This window comes from Coloeus monedula (genome assembly GCF_965178545.1).
Source record: "Coloeus monedula genome assembly, chromosome: 3".
Taxonomy (NCBI): domain Eukaryota; kingdom Metazoa; phylum Chordata; class Aves; order Passeriformes; family Corvidae; genus Coloeus; species Coloeus monedula.
The window spans coordinates 29,403,835-29,428,145 of record NC_138783.1 but is presented as its reverse complement, the minus strand read 5'-3'; the positions used below and the strand labels follow the sequence as shown (position 1 = coordinate 29,428,145).

Below are 24,311 nucleotides of genomic sequence, written 5' to 3'. Positions count from 1 at the left end.
GTAGTGTTGTACAGTCCTGTGCTTAAAGGGACAAATGCCTGCATCTGAAACGCAGTTACAAGTGTGTCAGCTGTGCAGATTTGTGTTGGCAAAAACTCTCCTGTCATGGCTACTGCCCTGCAGAGTCCTGAAAAGGCAAAGTGTAAGTTACAAGAGACAGAATTTGAAAAGCATACAGGGGAAATGGAATGGACACCTTCCAAGAAATGTTTCCAAAGATGCAGAAAGGATCAGGTCTTCAGTAATAGTACAGCCTATACTGTGGTAGAGATTAACGTTGATTTGGGAGCCACACTGTCACTGATGCCATGAAAGTCTCAAAATCTGTGTGTACTGGCAGAGCACAAAACACCTGTGACTGACTGGAGTCTTGAGGGGTGGGTATGTGGTATATACTGGGTCTGTGCTACTCCTTTTCACCCATGTCTTGGAATGGTTGTATAAAAACTGTCAGTTTTGTGTTGGTGTGACCTGATTTCTGTTTCTACCTTCTGTTTTTTCTTAAACAGTATTTCTCTGTGAAGGCCTCTGTCCTTTAATTTGGGAAGAAATTAAAACACTCCAAGAAATCTCTGGCCATTTCAAGGGAGTGGTGTGTGCTTGTTGAAGATGGTGGTATTTACAGAGAATCTTCATGGATTCTAATGCTGGCATCAGTGCAAGAAGAGTGTCGGGAATGGGTTTGCTCTGGATGGTCTTCTTCTTTCATCTAGTCACCTCATTAGAAGGTAAGAACAGATGCTTTGCAACAACTTGACAAAGTTTTCTGTAGAGGTTAAAAAAAAAAGTGTGCTCTCCAGTATGCTTGTATCCTAGTTCAGATGAGCACATCTTTCTGTTTGATGATTGATCACTATCTCTTGGGATTTAACAAGTTATTAGTGTTGTTTCTGGTGGGAGAGGCAAACCCTCTTATAAAGGACCATTAATGAACATTACTGCTAACTATCTCAGAAGTGACTGCCTCAAAGAATAGATTTTTTTCTCCAGGAATAAGCTCCTTGTTTATACTTAGTGTGTATTTGATTCTCGTGTTCCTGTTCTTGCACCATGCTTGCTTTGTGAAAAAATCTCTGGACATTTATACTGTTCTAGAAGACAGCACCCAGTGGGCTGAAATCAAGAGTCTTTGTCTCACATCTGAAAAACTTGCCTCAAATAATAGATATGGAGAGAATGCTTTGCGTTAACAAGAAGAGGCAGTTCACATTCAGCCAGCAGGGAGAGGAGGGAGAGAGCAGTGAAGGCAGGGTAGGGGAAAGGTAGGCAGGGGAAAAGAGGTGCCATGAAAATGGTAGGAGAAAGAAGAGATGATAGAAGGGAGGGCGATGAGAGCAGGAGATAAGATGAGAACTATGGAAGAGAGTGAGAGAAGGGCAGAGGTACTGTAAACAGTCCCCTTGTTTGTTCCAAGAATATCCTTGCAGCTACATGTGCTCAATGAACTGTACTGCTTTGTGATGAATGTTCATCTCTTGCATTTCTGAAAGCCTCTGAAAAAGGAGAGGAGGGAGAGACGGAATCAAAGGGAGAGATCTCAAGGAAAGACCTAGAGGAAAGGAGAATAGTGTGAGATCTAATAAAAAGGGGAAAGGTTGTTAAAGCATCCCTTCTCTTAATAGGAGGGGAATGCAATGTGTGTGGGAAGTTCAGGGACTAAATAATTGATGTAAGATTATAATAGAAATTCTTAAATCTCTGAAATTCTGTGAATTACTGATTTAAAAATTGTATTACAAATTACTGTGTAATTCCTAGTGTAACTGGTAGAGAAACTGAGATAGAAAAGGGGGGGAGAAATGTCCATTCTCTCTGCAAATACAAAGTAACTGAGTGATGCCTGTACAAGTGAACATTTTTTTAGTTCAGTGCTCACTCCCGAAAGTTTGTAGAGATAAAAGTTTAGAAAGTACTGTGTGATACAGCTTCACAGATCACATAGTTGGACTGCCTGGATTAAAACAGGACAGTAAAATTCTGCCTATGGAGATGAAACAGTAAAGGTGTCCATGAGCCAAACTGCACCTCTCAATTCGGAGTCAGGGGAGTCAGCATCTTCCTTGTGACTGTACTGCATGGTCCTAAGTTTGCACTCCAAAGCTGATTTGCATCTCAGAGGTAAGTATTTTTGTTGTGGTCAAAAGTCAAAGAAAAATTATATGGTGAGGGAGGAAAGTCTGATGATAACTATGTAGAAAGCTTTGCTTTAGTGCAGAGTTGTCCATAAGGAAGAAAAAAGGCCCATGGCTTGTTTGTTGACTCATTATTATATATAGCAGAAACTTGAAATTCAGGTTTCAGATTTAAGTTGAAAAATACAGGGAATATCCAGTGTGGTCTTTAGTTTTTGTAGAGTTTCGTAGAAGTTTTAGATGGTGTTTAAAATAGATTTTACCTCTAACTAAAGAGAATTGACTGAGTGGGAAAATCAATCAAGGTAGTTTTTCTTCTTAGTGTTTCTCGGGCATTTGAGTTGAAGTCTGAATGTAAATCACGTTTTGTCTCAAACTAAATGTTGTTCAAACTTTGTTCGAAATTTTCTAAGCCTTATTGTTAATCATTAAGAAAAGAAGGAGAAGCTGTAGAGAGGGGAAGAGAAGTAGTCAAAATATTCAAACCATCTTTATATGCATTATGAAGAGAGCAAATACTTCTTAGGCAGAATGCCTCTCAGATATAAAGAAGGCAGCATGCTTTTACAGGACCTGATGGGACTTTAAACTCCTTCATGACTCAGAAGTAAAGAAGTTCTTGTAAGCAATAGAAAACGTTTTTGTTGGTTTTGGTTTTAATGCATGAAAAGGAAACATTAGGCTGAATTTATTCAGTGCAGCTCTAGTATTTGGACACACTGATTTCACTAGGAATGAGCATGTCCCTGCAAAGTTTTCCAGACATGGTTTTTACAATAAAAAAAAGCCTGAATGGAAACCTGAGGGAAGACTGCTTTGCAAACAGAGGACATTTATATACTTGTTATTTTATCTTTATAAAAGAAAACACAATTGCACAGAAGTTTTCATTAATACTACATTTCTCAGTGTTTATGGCTCTGCAAGATTTTTTGAGGATTTAATTTTGAGAGCATTATTTTTGAGATACATGCTGGGTGAAGGAATGGATTTTTCCCTTTTCTCAAAGCTGCATAAAGAAGTACACTAATTTTATTTCTTTGAAAATCTATATATGTATGTAATTACAGTTTATCACTGAATATTTAAGTTAACATTTTAATTTAACCTTTCTGATTGTAAAAGTTAGTGAAGCATAGGATTTAAGAATGCTTGATGGGCTGCAGTCAAGACAGGTGAGAGCGAGTGATAACTTGTTAATGAAATAGCTCTTTCCAGGGCACTGAGATCAATTTTATGTGGAATATTGGTTTTGCTTTGATGGAGTTATAAATGTCTACAGCTGTAAACACAAGCAGAGTTCATTTTTCAGAACTCATTAAATATGTTCCAAGGGAATGATGTGTTCTGTATGTAAGTGACTGCATTTATTTTACAACAAGCTCTCAAGCCTGCAGAATAGCTGGACAATCTTTCTAAGTATCTTCCAGAAATTCAAGATGTAGAGAGAATAATTCTTCTGCTTTGGTAAAACCGCTTTGCATTAAGAGTGTCTCCTTGGCAAAAGGGAATATGGAAGAGAAAGGTAGTGAGGTCAGACATTCTTAATTCATTTTTCCCCTATTTTTTCTACTAACTGGTTGCTGTCTTGGGCTGTTGAGAATAATGTATTGATTGCTCAAATTGGCTTGCCTTTGAAGTGGAGGAAAACATACTTTCCTCAGAGGGAATCTTCAGAGTGAAAAATACCACTGTTTTTTGGCTTATTATATGCAGTTTAGTATATACAAAGAAAGATTTAAATTAGTGTTATTTTACTGCAGGGGAAAAAAAAAGTGAAATCAACTTTATCGTTTGATTGCTTGTGATTCACACGAGTTATTAAAATCCTAGCAAACATTTTCTTCACAGTTCTTTCCTGATGCTCTCCTGCATGCCAAAATCTTTGCCACATGCTTGGAAAGCCCAGGGCAGAGGAATACACTGTTGTAGACATGCAGAAGGTGAATGAGAGTGGGCTGGATGCACATCTTGTTTGTAAAGGGAGAATAGACAGTGGTTTATCCTTTTGGTCAATCTCAGCAGCTCTGTTTGGTTTATTTTCTTCCATAGTAGATTCCTGTGTACTTCCTGTGCTAGGACATCCCTGCTCCCAGGTTTGTACCATGCCCTGTGTTGAATCTGTTCCCAAACTGCTGCTTGGAGGCCAGTAGGACAGGACAGAGTATTTGTGCTGCAGCTAACACTGTTTATATTCAAAGCTAATTAAAGCTTCAAAGAAAAGGAACAGCATTCTTGTAATGTAGGGTATCCAGGACTTTTAGTACATGCTTTAGTAAAACTTTGGAAGACATAAACTTGCTTTTTAATGTCTGTGGAAAAAAAGCAAGCAGGAAAACATAGAAAAGCATTGAAAGTCATGCTGTGCTGCCATCAAAAGTAGCCAGTTTGATGGCAGTGGCAGTTGGATCCAGGTTCTAGACTCTGGTGGGTGTTTACAATGGTGGGTGAACTTGTTAAGCTGTGGAAGAGTAGATATTATATTGTATCACTAGGAAAGTTGTAGATAGTAATTTAACTTGATTTCATATGCAAAGTTGAAACTTTTTTTATTTTAATTTCTTGATGTCTGCATTTTCTGACATCAGTAGTAGTGCAACATGCTAATCCTGGCAGTTTCCTTAGAGCTTTAACAAAAGAAAGGGGCTGGGAAAGAGAAAAATACACAATCATTCATAAAGCTTAAAAACTGTGTTACCTTGCAAAAAGCTGTGTATTTCCATATTCTACACCATTTGGCTGTCATTTTTCTCTTTCACAGATGGTGCATAACTCCTGGTTGGAGTGTGAGAATTCCTCCTTGCAGATGACAACTTTGGTGTTCTGATAGTGTCAGCATTTTGCTCTGACATAGCAAGCAGTTAAATTACATTATACTTCATGGAACTTACTAAACACATAGCCCATTGAATCCAAAAGCTTTTTAAAAATTAATTGCATTTGAGAAGTAGCATTGCAGAAGTAATACAGATCATTCATTGCAGGATTGACAATACAGATTTATCCAAGAAAAATTTGAACTCAGTTGTCTCATATAGGTTGGTTTTGTATATATACTCTTACATTATTCTATAACTCTGTAGCTTGTTTTTTCATATTAAGTCTTTTTTTTCATAGCTAAACTTGAAGTATTTTTTTTTTTAAGTCTTTGCATTGGATAGTTACAAACAAGTTGGATTTTTTGGCTATTTTTGTTTGGTTTTTTCTTGTTTCATCAACTCATTTTTGAAAAATAGAATACTTATTACAGTTGCATATGTCATTAGCTATTGATATACTGTTGCCTTCACTACAATAGCTGTTTAGTTTTGGAAGAAATTCTAGTGTATTTAGACCTTCCCAAAGGTTTCACTGTATTTTGTCTCCAGATGATAGACCCCATGCATAAATACATTTGTTTATCTGAGTGATGAAAGGCTCCTGATAAAAGGGTCCTCTCCCCATGCTCAAAGGAGTACAGAGGAACAGTGAAAGGCAGGGGAACCTGAATAACCTAACAGAGAAATGAATGCCCTGACCCAGCTTCTCCCAGAGCTACGACCGGAGTGTGATCAGTCCATGGGGTGGGAATGGAACCCACTAAGTTAAATCAGTGGAAGTGCTCTCTGGAACGCCTTGCAGATTGAAGGAGATTATTGCCATCAGGGGCATAGGATTTATTATGGGAAGTAGAGAAGATAATCTGCAAAATTTACTGCGGGTTGTTTAGGGGAGTAACTGTAGGTGTGGAAAGGGAGGATTAAGTGTGAGAAAGTAGAGAGATAAGGGGCCAGTCACGTACACCAGCTGCAGGTCAGTATGGCTGTCAGGCATCTGATCACCACAGTCTATCCTATCTTCTTATTAAATTCCATTTTTCACCAGTTACCTGGCTGAGGGGGCTTTGTTTTGTTTGTGTTTGTGCATGCACATTTTTATACCAGCAACTGGAGTTGAACCACAGGTCATAGTGGCCCATGAGTCAGCGCTACCAGCAGCTGGAGATCATGAAATGGATGAAATCAAGTGCTAGGAACTCAAGGTGGTCATAGGATCTGTGCATCTGTGAGGCGAGCAGCTGGAGTGAGTGAGCTTGTGTTGGTGAGCCTGTGATCTCTACATCAAGCTAGACTAGCCTGATGGTAGAGTTAGTGGGTTGGGAAGCCAGGGAAAGACCAGAGTCTGGAGGAGGAATGAGACACTAGTTTGTATGTGTGTGTCTCTGTGAGTGAGACAAATGGAGGGGTTTATCTAGTGAGGGAAGATCAACTATCAGGAGATCCAGGTCGACTCTTCTGGTCACCATAAATTCTGGGGGTTCTTTGAGAGTCCTGTCTGTATATTGTGTATCTCAGTGCACCCAGAGACAAGATGATCCCAGGGCCAACTCCTGGGATCCTGAGTGTTGAAGACCCCTTGTTGGAGAGATCCAAAGAATAGCAACCCAGAAGAACAAGCATCCAGGGCTAGCGACGGGGTAGGCTGCATCCTTAAAGCCTGTTAGTAGAGGATCCATAGCGTGCCTTTGTGTGTGTGTGAAGGGATGTATTGGTGACTGAGGCTGTCTGACTCCTCACACCGTGAGTGGGGCTGTGAGCTTCAGGTGCCGGCAGATGGAGAGACCACAGATCAAGAGGTCAGGAGGCTAAACCTTTAAGGACAGTTATTGCAGGGATCTATATTGTGTATAAATGCATATGTATTTCCCACTACCAGACCTTAATCCTGACCCACCAGAAAGGGGAGCAGGATGAGGCTGTTGGTGGTGCTGTTTCTGTTTGCCTGACTGCTGAGTGCTTCTGTTGGTGTTGATCTTTGGGGCTGGCCATTCACAGATGTGCAGTGCCTGCATGTGTTTGTGTGTGTGCCTGTTGGGAATATCCACTTAACCCTGCTATTGGTTCTGCCTGGGGCCACGGAGCTGCAGCAGCCTGGCTTGTGTGAGGTTACTGGATTTGACAACCCCTAACACTGTTTTTGCACAAGCCCAGGGAATGCTTTCTCTTCCCAGCCTTCTTAGAGAGCATTCACACTCTTCCTACTCGTTCAAGGCTTAATCACAGAAGGCAGAACAAGCTCAGTAACGTTTCAGTTCTTTTCAAGAACTCTTTTAAGTGAGTGAGTTGTGCTGCTTGGGGCATTCAGCTGCATAGCAAAGCAAACTCTCTGAACGTTACCTTTTACCGTAGTGCCCTTTGCCTTCTACCAGTGTACATTTGGATGTATTCAGAATTCATCTGGACAAGGTTTGGAGCAACCTACTGTAATTTAGCCTGGCCTTGAGTGGGGTGTTGATCAAGATGACCTCTGTACCTCCCTTCCAGCTTGTTTCATTCTGTGATTCTACAGTTTTAGTACTAGATTCTCATCACACAGGTAAAGGAATTCTTTTGCTCTCCTCTCAGGATCAGCTCTCTTGTCCGTGGCTGTAGTTTGCAAGGCATTGGCTGTATAATTCCCTCTTGCGCCACTGCCCTGTTAAGACACTGAGGGCGAATGTTCTTCAGTCCAGAAAGCTGTTGGGCCATCCCTGCCTCTGTGAAGGTTGTCTAAGGGTAAATCATCCTGGGGTGAGTTGTCATCCTCTTGCATCAGGGTATCATTTTGTCTGTAACACAAGCGCTTAATAGTCTTGCTTGAAAATACAGGCAGACCAAAATCTGAGGATCATTACTGTGCCTATTCTGAACAGCCTGATCTGTAATAGCAGCTTCCAGCCTCTGCCTAGTTTTTCTGGATGTTGACATAACAGCATAATGTAGCCCAAGAGATTGTTTTGTGATGTAAATATAGAATAGTACTAGCTTAAGTACTTGGGATTTTTATTTCACCCTTTCTGGCCTGCAAGAACTGAGGATACTGAAATGAGAGTTTAGATTTTGCGAAGAATATAATGAACCCATTTGACTCTTCTATAAAAAGTGATGTTTTTTCTTTTTAGTTTAGGGAAGAGAAATACAGGAGAATCTCTCATCGGTTATTTTTATCTTAGTTGAACTAAAATAACACTTGTAATATGAAATTGGAATATCATTCTTCAAACCTGAGATTGAACCGGGAGTCGAAGAAGAGCTGTAGAATTGTCATCATTTCACATGTTTGAAAGCCTCTAGATTGCTCAGCTATCTTGCCTATTCCTCATTTTTAATGCAGAGTGGAATACTGCTCCAATGATACCCAGAGATACCTCAATCAGTGTTGCCTCTAGCAGCATCATGGGCTGGACTGAGCCTGGGTTTAACCTGATCTTGATTTTGAGCAATGATGAAAGGGTGTAAGCCATTTTTCTTCCAGGGTGGTAAATTCAGCTGAACAGATCATTTCTCTCTGCACTCAAGAGCAGCAGATTAGCAGAGTGAGGATGTGGAATGCTACAGCAGTCATCAGTGCTACTGAAGTGTCAGAGCAAAGGCTTGTACATGTACACATGTAGTCATTCATACTGTTAAATTATGAGCACAGCCATGGATTTGTTTGGCCCATGCCAACTAATCTTATCACAAACAGTGCCTACATGTAGGTCAGAGGTTAGGATGGACCAAGGACCATTCCTGAGAGGTGGTTTGGATGCAGCCGTGCACTTCTGTGGGGTTGGCGTTTTTAGCCATGGGAACATGAACCATACTGTGCCTGCTGTCCTCAGAGCTAGAGAGCAGTTTAACAGCTTGTTAGATTTATGAGTGTGCATGCAGCTGGTGTGACTGAGGATGTGATTCAAGCCATACAGCCAGTAGGTGAGGGAGAACGAAGAAAAATAGTGAGGGACTTTTGGCTGTAGGTTGTGAAATAAGATTTATGAACACAAAATTCTTGTGTACTTTTCTTATTTTTCTAATGGTTTCTTACTTAAAATATGCACTGTAAAAGGGACAGTGCTGTCTGCTTCAGGCTGCCTATTTCTGTTCGCTTGTGAAATACTCATGTGCTTGGTAAGTATTACCTTGCTCACTGGTGAGAAGCTGTCTGGAGAATATGCTTGACATGGCAGAGCACAGGCTGCTGAGCAAGTCGTCTCTATTTTCTTTCTTCTCCATTCCTTTCTCAGTTTCTAGATGGCTTTCCCTGCCCTGATTAACTTTTCTCTCTTGTACTTTCTTTTAGTTTCTGTGGGGTAGATGCATTATACTTTGGTAAACGGGAGACTCAGATCTGATTAGAAAAGAAGTTCTTTCTGTGTTGAAAAATGGCCTTGTATATTGTTTCAGCATATCAGGCCATGTCTGGGAACCCAGTGGCAAAATAATGACATGACACAGTGCAATCTCTGTGCCAGACTGCAAGTGAGAAGGGTAATGGGCATGGGGGAATGCCAAATTCCTCTGCTGCCAGGACAGCCAGGGGAAGACAGTGCCTCAGGGAGGCATAGGCCTTTTGCAGATGTTCTGCTGCTCAGAGGGGCTGTCTGAGCTGAGCTGTGCTTGAGAACTGAGCAGCTCAGTATTTCCTGAGGTCTGTTACATAATTTTGTTGGGGTTACTTTAGCTGTAACCAGTAGTTCTTTCCAGTTTTGGGAAGCCAGCCCAGGTATTTTGCATTGCTTTTGAATCAAGGAGCTGCATCAGCTCCTCAGAGAGGTCTAAAAGGTATAAAGTGTCCTGTAGGAATATAGGGAATGTAGTTCAGGGACATGAGTGAAGGCTGAGGTCTGTATAAACTTGCTCACTTGATCATGTCTGCTTTAGGATGAGCCTAGTCTTTCCTTTCCAGTGATTAATGTGGAGTGAATCCCCAGGTGTATTGGTAGGGATAGTGACATCAGCAGTCCATAAACTGGAAATAAAAACCATTGAGGACCTTTCACGTGCATAAAACATGGACCAGTCATAATATTAAAACTTTGCAAGGGAAATTGGAATAATGAATCCTATTTGTAAGTAAGCTGGCTGTTGCTGTTGGGTTTTGGGTTGTTTTTTTTAATCTGGTTTTTGGGGTTTTTTTTTAAAGCAATAAGATAGAAATATGAAAATCAAAATAAGCAAATAAAGCTTCCTAGAATTTAAGAAAAGCCAGCTGATTTATACAGTATATATCAACACATGTAAATACCTATTCAACTGAGTAATTTTCTTATTCTGTGTCCTAAATATACAGAGTGAGGAGCACATGCTTGCATACCACGATGGTCTCAGACCCTGACATTCTCTTTTGGAGAATACTATGTTTATAGTTTGCACTGTCACAATCTCTTCTGTGTTTATTTGTACCCAAGCAGAGAACAACATGTCCGATAGCAGTCAAGGCTAGTATCTGTCTCCAGTGGTAGATTCAATAACAGTGGAAATGCAGACTAGTGGGAATAAGCTAGGCCTGTGAAGTTCTGCCTGTACCCTGCTCCTGAGCCCTGTGATGCAACAGATTATTTAATACTGGGATTCCTACACAGGCTTGCAATGTAATACCCAGCTTCAGAACTAAGTGAATCCATTACAGGATCAGATGGGTCATAATCCTAAACTCCCAAAGAAATTTGGTTCCAGAACTGGAAATAAACATGTCTTGGCCTCATGTCCACACTTACATCTGCAAATAAAATGGGCAACCATAGTTCTAAGGAGACTGGCATGGATTCATGTAGCTCATCTTGTGTCCCACCTTTTCCTTTCCTAAAAGAGAGTGGTCTCATGTGTACTGCTCATTATGATAACTCTGCTCCATGCTGTCAGTGTGTTTACACTTTGCCTGCGAAAGTCTGGTCAGAATATTGCCAAGCAACTTGATAATCATAAGTTAGCCTGATTATGTGCCCAGTGCCTCTGCCCTTGTCTTGGCCCTTCTTAATTTATTAGTATGGACATAACCTGTTGTAATTAATCTGAAAGTATGAATGTTTATTTTTGGTGTATGGAAGCCCTCTACAAGACAATGTTGTGAGGAACAGATAAGATTTTAGTCTGAGTTGGAATAGCACAAAATACTTTTTTTGTTTAATTTTTTAAATACAAACAGAAATACTTCTGGATACAACTCAAGAGACCTCAGAGATTGGCTGGACCGCACACCCTTCTGATGGGGTAAGCATTTCCCTTGTCCTCTTCTTGACTGTACCTCTGCTGGGAAGATGTGCATGCATCTGATGAAGAAGAGGAAACTGGAAGCAGTGAGACTTGATTTATGGATTTTCTACATATGAACAATTTGAACACAGTGTGTTGTACAGAGCCAGATTGTTAAGAGAGGAGGATGCTGAGTGGGATGCTGTTGCCACCTCCTTACCCTATTCCTTCCACTCTGCTCCAGAAATAGAGTCCTCCAGCCATCCCTCCATACAGATAGAATAGAATAGAATAGAATAGAATAGAATAGAATAGAACCTTTCAGTTGGAAGGTACCTACAACAATCACCTAGTCCAGCTGCCTGACCACTTAAGAGCTGACCAAAAGTTAAAGCATGTTATTAAGGTCACTGTCAAATGTCTCTTAAACACTGACAGGCTTGGGGTATTGACCACCTCTCTAGGAAGCCTGTTCCAGTGTCTGACCACCCTCTAGGTAAAGAAATGCTTCCTGATGTCAATTCTGAGTCTCCCCTGAGGCAACTTTGAACCATTCCCATGCATCCTATCATGGATCCCAGTGAGAAGGGATCAGCACCTCCCTCTGCCCTTCCCCTCCTCAGGGAGCTGCAGAGAGCAAGCGGGTCACCCCTCAGACTCTCTTTTCTCCAAATTGGACAAACCCCAGAACCCTTAGCCACTCATCCCAGGACACAGCTTTCAGCCCTTCCACCAGCTTTGTTGCCCTCCTCTGGATGCATTTCTCCTCCTTCCCATCCCTCTTACACTGCAGGGCCCAGAACTGCTGCCAGCACCCCGGGTGAGGCCGCACCAGCGCTGAGCACAGCGGATGATCCCCCCTTCTGGCCGGCTGTGCTGCCGTGTTTGATGCCCCCAGGACACGGCTTTGGCCCTCTGGGCTGCCCGGGCACACCCTGCTGACTCTCACTGAGCTGCTGCCCACCAGCACCCCCAGGGCCCTCCCTGCAGGGCGGGCGCTCTCCAGACGCTCCTCTCCCAGCTTGTGCTTGTGCCTGCAGTTACTCCATGCCAGGTGCAGGATCCGGCATTTGTTCCTGAGAAATTTCGTGCCAGGGATGATTGCCCAGTGCTCCCATGGTGTACAAACATTTCAGTTGTGCTCCTGAGCCCTCTGTGCTCCCAGGAGCATCGTACATGATCCCAACTAGCACTGCCATCCTAAGTCTATGCCATGCCAACCCTTGGTTTTACCTTCAGCTCTCCTGGTGGTATGCCCTTCCTCCGTCAATTATATATTAAATCTCTCAATCAGTCCTTCCAGTTTATGAGCAAAGATACATTTCTTCCATTGGGACAGTGGATTCTGTCAGGTCCCAGCACACCTTATGTCTCAAAGATTCTTCAACCATCACAACCCCCAGCATTTTGGCAGAGACACCAATCCTGAAGCCAGGTACTGATATCTTGGCATCATGTGTTTCTTCCCAAGTGTCTTACCACTACTGGAAGGATGGAGAAAAACACTACCTGTGGTCTGTAGTGTTCTTCCCAGTGCCCTGAAATCTCAAAATCAACTTTGCACTTTTTATTGGGACATTATTTGTACCCATATGAAAAAGCAGGTGTGGATAGTAGTCTGAAGGCTGTACTAAGCTCTTCTAGTGGCATCACTAAACTGGGGCCCAGGGAGGCAGCACTTGCCTAAAAAGATGTTCTGGTCTGCAAATGGGTGCTTCTGTTTCACACAGGAGAAAGTCACAGATGACCATAACCATAATGGCAAATGGTCTTAATGCAGATCTTGTTGCGAGGGGTTGGTTGGTCAGACCTTTCTGAGAACGCTTGAGCAGGTTCCTTCTCTCCTATCTCACTGTTTACGTCCTCTGTCTTACCCAGGGCCTTGTACCTATTCTGTAAAGCTTGTTAAGAGGATAAGGAGGAGTTTCTCTTACAGCTTTGTACAGGAACCCGCTTCTACCCCTCCTTATCCCTCCCTTGTGCCTTCCTTCAGGCACAAACCAGATCTGGACCTGCCCCTGTAGTGGCCATGCTGAGTGGATTATGTGCACAGATGTCAGAACACAGCTCCCACTGTGGTGAAGCTGGGTAGAAGCGACTTCTGCTTCAATGTGTTTTCCAGAGAAGAGTGTCTTTGTTGTTCTATCTCATTTGTTTCTGTCCTGTGTTTTGTCTCTGGAGATGAGAGATGGGAAAATAGGAGGGAAGAAAGTGTGACTCTCGCATTTTAAGATTGTCAGTGTTGTGTGACCAAATTTGCATGATTTATGTTTTCTGTCACAACAGTTCTTACTTCAGAGTTTTGACTGCTCTTCTTTACAGGGTCATACTCTGTCTAGAATGCTGTGCTGCACATGGCATCAGCAAGTTCAAATCTTGTCACAGACATGGCAAGGAGAAGGGAAAGACAAAGACCTGTCCTGTATTTTTGGTGCAGTTGAATACTGAATCAATTTTTTTTTTACTGTTTCTTTTTTCTCCTCTATATCCATTGCAGTGGGATGAGGTAAGTGTCCTGGATGACAAGAAGCGCCTGATCCGAACCTTTCAAGTGTGCAACGTGGCTGAGCCAGGTCAGAACAACTGGCTGCGCACCCACTTCATAGAGCGGCGCGGAGCCCACCGAGTGCACGTCCGCCTCCGTTTCTCCGTGAGGGACTGCGCCAGCATGCGCACTGTGGCCTCTTCCTGCAAGGAGACTTTCACGCTCTACTACCACCAGTCGGAGGCTGACATAGCCTCTCAGGACATGCCAGAGTGGCGTGAGGGCCCCTGGACCAAAGTGGATACTATTGCAGCTGATGAAAGCTTTTCCCAGGTGGACAGCAGTGGGAAGGTGGTCAAGATGAATGTCAAAGTGCGTAGCTTTGGGCCACTCACCAAGCACGGCTTCTACCTGGCCTTCCAGGATTCAGGAGCCTGCATGTCCTTGGTGGCAGTCCAGGTCTTTTTCTACAAGTGCCCAGCTGTGGTGAGAGGATTTGCCTCCTTTCCTGAAACGTTTGCTGGTGGGGAGAGGACCTCCCTGGTGGAGTCCCCGGGGACGTGTGTACCCAATGCTGAGGAGACGAGCACGACGGGGTCCTCGAGTGTTCGGCTGCACTGCAATGGAGAAGGGGAGTGGATGGTGGCCATTGGACGGTGTACCTGCAAGGCTGGCTACCAGCCTGTGGATGATGAACGAGCCTGCCAAGGTGAGAGAACTATTTCCCCATCCCCCCAACTCAGGCAGCCACTTTTTTTTTTGGTTCTCCGCATCAGCAGTATTTGGCACTAGCCAAAATTTCACAGACCTGGGAGAGTAAATCATTTCTCAAAGAGATCACTTCGTAGCAGCCTCTTCTGACACATTCAGCTCCTCAGACTGGAGTTGGGGTGACTGCTTGTCCTGGTTTAGGAATGGTGTTCCCTAGTTTGGTATTCCCACTAAAACCACACTGCCACTTGCTCCCCCTCCAGTTGGAAACACAAAAGGCAAAGATAAGAACAATTTATTTGAAACAGCAATGAGATAGTAAAATGAACAGTAACAGCAACAATATTGATAACAAAAGGTGTAAGGCAAATGATTTACATGGGAAGTGACAGTAAACAAATACTGATTGATTGGCTCTTTCCAACCAGGTGTTCTCCCAACGAAAAGGAATGCCCTTTTCCTCAGATTCTGAGTGCCTTCTCCCCATCCCTGGGAATGATAAGAGGTGGTGTAGAGTAACATCTAGTCCTGGTTACACCCCCACAGCCACACCCACTCCCAGCTGATGCAGAAAATTATCCTTGTCCTGGCCAAAACCAGGACACCTCTGCTTGCTGCTACGAACATGATTGGAAACTCCACTCAGGCCTTAGTTCCAGATGTACCATAATTCCACTTCTTTACCAAGAGGCAACAGTGTTAGAAAGAAGATGCCACATGGGAGAGAGCTGAGCCCAGAGCTAATACACTCTTCTGTCCTAGTTATTTCTGGCCCTTTTGCTAGTGTATAGTAATAAAATAAAATAAAATAAAATAAAATAAAATAAAATAAAATAAAAAATGGGGAAATGGCAGCAGCTTGGTCATGGGACAGAGAAAATGTGACAGGGCTCTGTGAGCCTGTCCTGACTAGAAAAAGCAGTCTTAATGGTATCATCATTACTAGTAATGTACTCTCTGCCCCAGGGCCCATGGTATTTCTGTGAAATGTTTGTAGGAGGAAGAAGTAGAATACATCACATATCACCCAGAAGTGGTATTGGGCTAAAATCTGTCCAAGCCTGAACACCCAGTCTAATGTCATGACTGTGTTCTTGTCTCGAGCTTAGGACTGTCCATTAGAGCAAACTGCTTATGTTGGTTATGATGTTCTTCTAATGCTTCCTTTGTTTGAATATGCATCTACTCAAAATCTCTCAGCCATGTAAAATGTTGCTGCAATACACTTAGTACTCTAAAAAATAAATGTAATGTGGAACCCAGTTTTGGCTGCAAACAAAATGCAAAAGTTGGATTTATTCAAACGAGAGTTAACTCAGACATGGAGCATACAAATACTCTGGTTAACACCGAGTGCAAATGCAATGAATAATTAATGGTTGTCAATATGTTACCTTAAATTCCTGCTTCATGAAGTGATTTGGGTCATGCAAAATAGCTTTATTAAAATACAGGTCATTGTGCTGGAGACTTATAAAGAAATTAAAATTGGTAAGTGCTTTTCATTTGTTTAAACTTTGAGAATAATTAAAATATGTGTGCCTTTTTATCCTGCTCATTCTGGGAGAAACGTAACTACATTCATTTAGTGGTGCTCCAGAGACAGTAAGCTCTGATGTAGAGCAGCTCTGTATGGCACTAAATTTGTTGTCTGCATCAGTAGCATGACTAGTTCACAGTCTAAATAAACTGCCAGTCAATAATTTAGTTTCAGATAGTACTCTTAAGCAGTCAAAAAAAAAAAAAAAAAAGAGAAAAAGAAATTAGACTTGCCAAATAAAAATAAGGGGTTTTTAAAAAATCTGTCTTCCATTTTTTGTAGTATTCAGTAAAAGCTGATACTTCCTTGCAGCTTCATTGTCACAGAAGCTGGAGATAGATGAAAATGGTTAATATTATAAGGAATAACTGAAATAATGACAGTCTATCAAGCTGCAAAAGTCAGTTCCCATCATTTGTTTCCTGAGATTCCGTGAGCAGCCTAGAGCAGCCAATGACAACCAAATAGGAATCATAATGTTAGAGGGGTTTTTTTTCTCCTCATGTTTCTTGTAAACTCCTCCGGCTTGATCATCCATCCTGATCTCTTCTCCTGCTAACAACATTTTGCTGTCCTGTCTGAATGAAGCCACATTCAGCTCATGTAATTTGTCTTTTTGCTTGGTGTTTCTCTGTGTGGAGTCCTCTCCAGCACTTCTCCTCTGTACATAACGTTCTCCCTTATGAAGAACAGAAGTACTCCATGATACAGAGCTGCCACAATGTTCTAAATGAAATGCAGAACAAAAGCAATAGCTCAAGGGCAGATTTCTACTGATGGTAATGCGGAGAGGTGTTCTTAATAAGACTGAAGAATCAACCAAGGGTAAGGAGGAGAAGCAAGTTTCCTTCTTACGCTTTAGTAGAAGAGTGTGTGGGCATTGCCTTCCCCCTCACCATATGCAAGCCTGTGGAGTCCTTCCTGGACCAGCTGTTACCTCTTTATTTAGAACAACGAATCTGCCAAGAGCCATTCTGGGCAGATAGCTAGAAAGCCCTTTTTTCCCCCTGCCCCCTGTCATGAGTTAAGGTACTTTCTTTCCTTACTTTTATAAGACTGCCTGCTGTATGTTACTATATGACAAATTTATCCAGCTAAATGGAAGAGTGAAATGGCAACCTTTGGGTGATGTGGGGCGCAGTCTGCGTGGGATTCACTTTTGACTTTATCTGAGTAGACTTGGCATGGTGAACAGTCAGAAAAGAGAATGGCAGTTTACAAGGAAAAAAGCAGGTTGGGACCTTAGCTCCTTTTCTTTCTGTAGATGTATACACACAGGGTGCATTGCCTTGCAAATGTCTTACAGGATTTAAGTTACCAGTGCTTCTGAAAATAATATTTAGAATGTACGACTGGGACATTTTTAAAAAAATTCCAAAAATGACAATGTAGACAAAAAAGAGAAGAAGAATGACTGCCTGATAAAGTGCTAAGCTGACTTCCAAATAAAGAGGGAAAGAGCTCTGGACAGAGCTGAGCTGATTAGCCATGTGTGTGGCACTTCTGTACAAACATATTCAACCAGGGGCAGAAAACACCAGCCAGAAACAGGAGGAGGGAATAAGTTTGGAATGAAAAGAGTTAAGCTGAACTTGGGAGAGGGAGGAGGAGAGGTGTTGGTTTAATGTTTGTTTTTGTTTTCTCATTACTCAAATCTATGTTAATCAGCAATAAATTAAATTTCCCCAAGCCAAGTCTGTTTTGCCTGTGACAGTAATTGGTAAACAAGCTCCCTGTCTTTATAACTTCTTTACCTTTGCCCACGAGCTTTCTCATCCAATTTTCTCACTATGTCTTGCTGAGGAGGGAGAGTAAGAGAGTGGCTGGGTGGGCATTTGGGTGTTTGTCAAGGTCAGCCATCCACATGGCTGCTTCTCCTCTCTTCTTTCCCTGGATGTTTCTAAGAGTATTAAGCAAGCCAAAGATCTGCCTGTCATCTGTAGTAGCTTTAAGGGTTCCATAAAATGGCCCATATGCTTTGGCTATCTGTAGTCCCTTCTGATTGCAGAAGGAATCACATCTGTATTACTGATAACTACAGGAGCAAGCAACTGTGCACGGAGCTGTTGGAGGTCTCATTTGGGAAGAATATTGCATGATTATTTTTGTACTGTTAAAAAATGCCCTTTCTCACCAGCTTGGGTAAACCTTTTTCAGTGTGTGAGGCTAAAAGAATTTAAGATTTATATTAAAGTAAAAGATTCAATAGTCTGCTAAAAATATGCACGCACTAGTAGCAAAGGAAAAAAAAAAAGCACAATAAGCTCTTCTTAAATTTTAATCACTTAAAAGATGCTTCCTTTAAAACCACAGGATAATTTACATTGCAGGGACTTGTGAAAGTCACCTGCTCCAACCCTATGCTCAAAGTAGGACCAAACTGGGTTAGGTCACTCAAGGCCTGTTCTAATCTAGTTTTAGTTATTACTGAAGATGAAGATTACACAATGTCCCTGGGCAACTGTTCCAATACTTGACAACACCCATGGTGAAATTACTTTTTCCTATGTAGAAGATTTTAGTAAGATGTAGTAAGAGGTTATTACGACTTGTATCTGTTACCTCATGTTCTGCCACCTTGTGCCTACACCTCATTCATATCCTCCCATCAGGTGGCTGATGACAGCCGTAAGCTCCCGCCCCACAGCCTGTTCAAAATGAACAAACCCAATGTCTTAGCCTCTCCTGGGTAAGAGCTTTACTTTCAAGGTAAACTCACAGTAGACAGTAATGTTTGGTGCCTTGATCTAGATTACCTTTTTCTGTTATTTTTCTCCCATATTGCTCCTTTCATCAGCTTCTCCAGCCTTCTTCTGCTATTTGCACATACATTTGGGTGCTTTTCAAGTAGTTTGCTGCTTTTCCTGTTTCAAGTGCTTACTGTCTACTTGTATTCTGTCCTTACCCTGCCCAAATCTTTCCTCTCATGTTTTTGCCTTTTTTTTCCTTCACTCAACCAATTCCCTGGCAGTTCTCCCGTATATAATTATCCAGTAATTGCTTCAGCTCCACCTCTTTTACCTAAAAAATCCCTTACTCAACTGATCTCTTATCAACAGTTAAGCGGGAAAGAGTTCTTAGTCACTTCATTTATTTTATCTCAGTTGATTCGATGCTCTTCTTTAAGACTCAAAAGACACACTTTTCTCTCCTTATGTTTCTTTCATTTTCCACTCTCTCTTACCCACCCAAACAGTTGTAGCAACTGTGAAACTCTCGATCAACCCAGGGCCCCTTTGCGTCACTGTGCCTTGCTTCTATCTCGGGCTGATCCCACCTTATTCAGAACAAGATGCAAGATGCACGGTAGCAGTCACTGTGCAGTAGCCTGGCCCAGTGGGAATTTACTATCACCATAAGCTAGCCATAGACATTTATGGGGGGGAGGGGAAGAAGTGCTTTATCTAAAAAACACTAAAATTTTTATTTTCTAGTGTGTTTTCTGCATGCTAATTATGCTATCTTTCTAACATTTTGAGAATGTAATGTCTAAATGTCTACATTGTATTTCTACAATATTGTCAGTTGCTAACTCCTTTCCATCGTTCTGCCCTCTAAGTGCCAAACTCCATCCCTTTGCCTAGAGTCATTCTCATTTGAGGCCCTCTGTAGCTCTGCACATCCCATTTTCCCCAGGCCTCAAATTGAGCTGTGTCTATTCATCCTTCCCAGTTTGACTCCACTGCCAGTTTTGACACTGTTCATTTTCAATACTCTCTCATCTAGTATTTATTCTTGCTGCCCCATAGTACACCTGGGAGCAGAACTCCCATAACAGAAAGAGATCACTTGTCTCAGTCAAGAAGAGAGCAATTTTATGCTCTTCTAAATGTCTTCCTGTGTCCCAGTTCAGTTCCAAGTCATATCTGCATACAGAAAGTCAGTGTCACCTGTATCCCATTCCCTAAAGTCACTGTTGGGTGTACCTAAAGCTCTGTTGAAGTTCCTTTGGTCCTTCTCCAGTTGCTGCATTTTGTTTAGTTCTCAGAATATTTCCTCTCTGCCCTTACCATCTGAGTGAGCTTTTTAATGCCTCTTTCTTAACCTCTTTGGTTCTTGGTCTGTCCTCTCTTCATTTTTATTTTCTTTATCCCTCTCTCTCTTGCCACTCCACAATTCCAGCACTTTTCTCTGCTGGTTTTGGTATTTGTTATTGTTAGAAGTCTGTCAGAAGCTGCTCCTCTGGCCTCCCGGGTGGAACTTGTCTCCAGTGAGCAGTCAGGCAAACACAGGGGCGAGTGCTGTAGGGGGAGCTGATGAAAACTGGGTCAGTGTCTGAGATGAGCTGTGCCCAGCTGAGCTGTTGTGGCATTCTGACACTGTGCCAAGATGAAAAATGACTGAGACAAGCTGAGGGAAAAGCGCTTGCGCACTCCAAACTCTGCCTTCTCCTTTCATAGTAGCCTTGACTTGATGGGAAGTGGCAGCTTGCTCTGCCCCCTGAGGTGCTAGCTCTGCAACCTTCTGTCCTTGCATTGGATATTGTGAATCAATCAGAGCTAGATCCGTGTTTTCTTGGAAAGTCCTGGTGCCTGGGGGATCATAAGTCATACGATCACCAGCAAAAAGGCCTGTGGCTTAGCTGGTGTTCGTGTTTCCATGTGAAGATGTTCTCCAGGAACAAACTGGAGGTGTTTCAGGAGAAGCTGCTCTTGTTCAGGCTTTCTCTGGGATGGTCCTGAAGTGGTAGTGCTCACTGCAGGAAAGCATACTAGTCCTAGTGACAGTGGGCCTGCTTCAGCCTGAATATTTGTTACGACTGTCTCAAGTGAACACAGTCATCTGCAGAGACTGGAGGACCATGGCAAGTGGACCTAATGCCGTGATCTGCAGTAAGAAGGGAATGCAAGGTAAGATTCAGAAACAAATGAGGGATGGATTCTGTGTGTGCAGAGACAGCCCTAGGCTCACTGTAACTGCTTGAATAAAAGGAAGTTGCTGTTGCCTATTTAGATTGCTAGGGAATTTTTTTCTCTTTCCTCCTGACTTGACCTTCGATATACTATTTATAGTGACTGGACTGAGGCAATGCCAGGAAAAGCTCCATGTCCTGGGAACAATTATTATTGCTATCTGAGGGCTAAAGTCCTGAGTGCTGTGGGCTAGCCTATCTTAGGCAGTTTTGGAAAGGGATAAAGGTGCTCATGAATGTAAGCAGCTCCCTGACTGGATGCAGAGGCAGGGTTCAGGTGGAAGCAGAAAGTTGTGATAGCTGCAATGCCTGCCTTTGGAGGCCATTCTTCAGCTTCTTTTAGCTGGAGGCCAGTTAGTGTCTGCTTTACTCAGTCCAGCCATTTTGGCCAAAATTAGAGATGTAAAATATAAGCAACAACAAAATTTAGGCCACAGTATACTTTTTCCAACTATATTTTCATTAGGAAGGTGAGAGAGATGTGAATCATGTTTAATCGCTGTAAATCAGCTTTGCTTGCAGTATGCTATATGATTTCATTTTGCTGTTTTTCTTCTGGAAATAGAAATACCCAGGGGCAGAATGAGAGTTTCAAAGCATTATTGTTTCTCTGTATCTGCCATCCCTCCTGGAAATAACAGCGTGAGATTATAGGTTTATGTAGTAATTATTTTTTCACTAGACAATAAAAAATAATCACCGTGGAGAGATCTTTGCTCCTAAGTTGCTCAGTATTCCGCTCCACAGTTCTTCAGGTGCAATTCCTGTAATGTGAGTGGAACCAGGCAGGTGACTCTCTTACTTATTGTTTTTCTTTACACTTTTCTGTCCTTGTTTAAAGTCTTTTCTCAGGCCCCTCCCTCAGAGGGAACCTGACAATCTATTCTCATTTCACTCTGAACATCTGAAATGAGATGTAGTCTAGTGTCAAGAACTTTCCATTCATTGTTCCCTGTCCACCCACAATCATGTATGTGATGAATGATCTGGCAATGAGGCAGCCAAGACCACAGGATTCTATCCACACATTTTAATTGGCTTGTGTTTAAGGGAAAACACAGAATAGCTGCACTTGGAAGAGATCTCTGGAGCACACCTTAACCTCTTCCCTGTACAAGCAGGGTCATCTCCAGCAATTTGCCCAGCACTAGGTCCAGACTATTTTTGAAATTCTCTAAGGAGGGAGACTCTGCAACCCCTCTGGGTAACCTGCTTCAGTGCTCGGTCACTCTCATGGTAAAAAATTGTTTCCTGGGTTCAGAGGGAACCTCCTGTGTTTCAGTTTGTGCCCTTCACCTCTGGGCCTGTCACTGAGAAACACTGAAAAGACCCTGGCTCTGTCCTCTTTGCATCGTCCCTTCAACTATTTGTGTACATTCATGGGATTGCTGGAAGCTTTCTCTACTCCAGGCTGAGCAGTCCCATCTCTACCAGCCTCTCCTCCTGTGAGAAATACTCCATCCCCTTAACCATCTTTATGGCCCTTTGGTGGATTCTCCCCAATATGTTACTGTCTCTAGTGTACTGGGGAGCCCAGAACTCAACACAGGACTCCAAGTGTACCCTCACCAAAGCTGAGTAGAAGGTAAAGATCATCTTCCTTGCTGCAGAATTCCCCAAGGTCTCCAGGACCTAGAGTTCTTAAAGGATGGTCTTGCTAGTAAAGACTGATGTGAAGAAGGTGGCCTGTGTCACCCAGCAGTTGACCCACATTTTCCCTCTTCCTTGAGCCACTTCTGTTCTTAGAGAAACCCTTCTTGCTTTTGACATCCTGTGCCAGATGTGATTCCAGGTAGGCTCTGGCTTTCCTAGCCACATGTCTACGTGTTTGGACAATGTCTCTATGTTCCTCTCAGGCTACCTGTCCGTGCTTCTGCCTTCCATGTGCTTCCTTTCTCTGCTAGCAGCTCCTTGTTCAAACATGCAGTCCTGTTGGCATTTTTTGCCTGAATTCGTGCTTGTTGGGATGGATTGCTCTTGCACCTGGAAGAGGTAATCCTTGCACATGAACTAGCTTTTTTGAGTCACTCTTCATTCCAGGGCATTATCCCACAGGACTCCTCCAGATCACCAAGGTGGTCACATCTGCTCTCCCAGAGTTCAGTGTTGTGAGCTTGCTTTTTGCTGTGTTCACTGCACTCCGGATCTTGAACTCCACATGTCATGGTCACTGTAGCCAAGGCTGCCTTCAGCCTTCACATCACCAGTGAGCCCTTCCTTGTTTGTGAGCATCAGGTCCAGGGGGCACCTCCCCTCATTGCCTCCTCTATTGCTTGGGTCTGGAAGTAGTTCCTGATGCTTTCCAGGAACTTCCTGAAACGCTTCTACCCTGCTGTGTTCCTCCTCCAGTAGATAGTAAGGTAGTTGTAGTCCCCCTTGAAGATCAGTGCCTCTGAATGGAAGGCTGATTCCAGCTGTCAGCCCTCAGCTCGATCCAGTTTTTCACAGATAAATATTGAAAGCCCTCTGAGATGCCCTGGTGTAGCCAAGACATCAATCTGCTGTGGTCTAGCACATAGGACATGTGAACATAATACTGAAATTAATTTTTTTGGTGGAACAGCTGCAGTGAAATTTTATTTGTTCAGTTTACTCAGCTCAAGTATAGTGCTTATTAATGAGACTATGTGGCTTCTTCACTCTGCTTAATTTAAATAAAGGGCAAGGGAATATTTGACCTGGAGATGTTGGAAGGAGGAGATGTGTTTACATTAATTCTGCTACTTTACTGTAAATGGCAACTGTATCAAAATCAATTCAGAAACGGGCCAAGTTCCTTCTTAAATGTGCTTAGGCTTTTTTTTTTCTTTTTCCTTTTTTTGTCTGCTGCTCATATTTGAAGGTTTTGTCAGAAGTCTGCTACTTTAGTTGGTGGAAATATTCTTTTTTAAACATGTAAATTACTCTGAAGTCACCTGTTCTCATGCTGTCCTTACTCTTGAGCATAAACAAGCAATTCTTCATTGAGTGACTCTTACCGTTCTGGGATTGCAGTCACAAATAGATGCTGCCTCAATGAGTAAGAGGTCTCATAGGTAGCAAGGAGTCACCTCAGTGGGACAAGACAAAAGGCATTGGACATTGGGCAGTGCTAGGGGAGACAGCAATGACCTGCCTTTGCATATGGTTCTGACATATGTCAAACACAGTGCATGGACAGTGAAATTAGATTTTGTGCAGACAATTAGCACAGGTGTAAGTATTTGATCACTAGTGTTTGTTACACATAACTATTCCAGTGTTGTCTCTATAGTAGTGTCCTGCATCAGTGATAGGAACAGATAACATTGTTAGCTGACACCATGTCCCTGTGCAAAGGCTTGTATTCTTGCTCTGTGTGTTGGTTGGTTGGTTTTTAGAAGCAGCTTTTGAATGTTTATGGTCACTTGGAGTGACTGCCCATAGCATTGATGAAGTCTTGCACTGCCTTTTAAGCAATAGAGGTGCTCTTACTGATGCCATGATGATTTTTTGCCTTTTCTTTTATACCCCTTCTATATACCATTTTATAGCTTTTGTATTCTTAGTGGCTTTTAGCCTACACTCTTAGACTTAATTG

The 24,311-nt window shown here is 42.5% G+C and overlaps 1 protein-coding gene across 1 annotated transcript in view; it reads left to right on the top strand.

The window, feature by feature from the left end:
• Positions 1 to 634: 634 nt before the first annotated feature.
• LOC309571197 (ephrin type-B receptor 5) overlaps positions 635 to 24,311 on the top strand; it is a gene marked incomplete at its 5' end in the record, with an annotated part of 47,762 nt that continues 24,085 nt past the window's right edge. The window contains 3 exons of the mRNA XM_082278483.1: positions 635 to 728; positions 11,058 to 11,122; positions 13,602 to 14,298. Of these exons, the coding sequence (XP_082134609.1) occupies positions 635 to 728; positions 11,058 to 11,122; positions 13,602 to 14,298 (856 nt within the window). The remainder of the gene's footprint in view (positions 729 to 11,057; positions 11,123 to 13,601; positions 14,299 to 24,311) is intronic.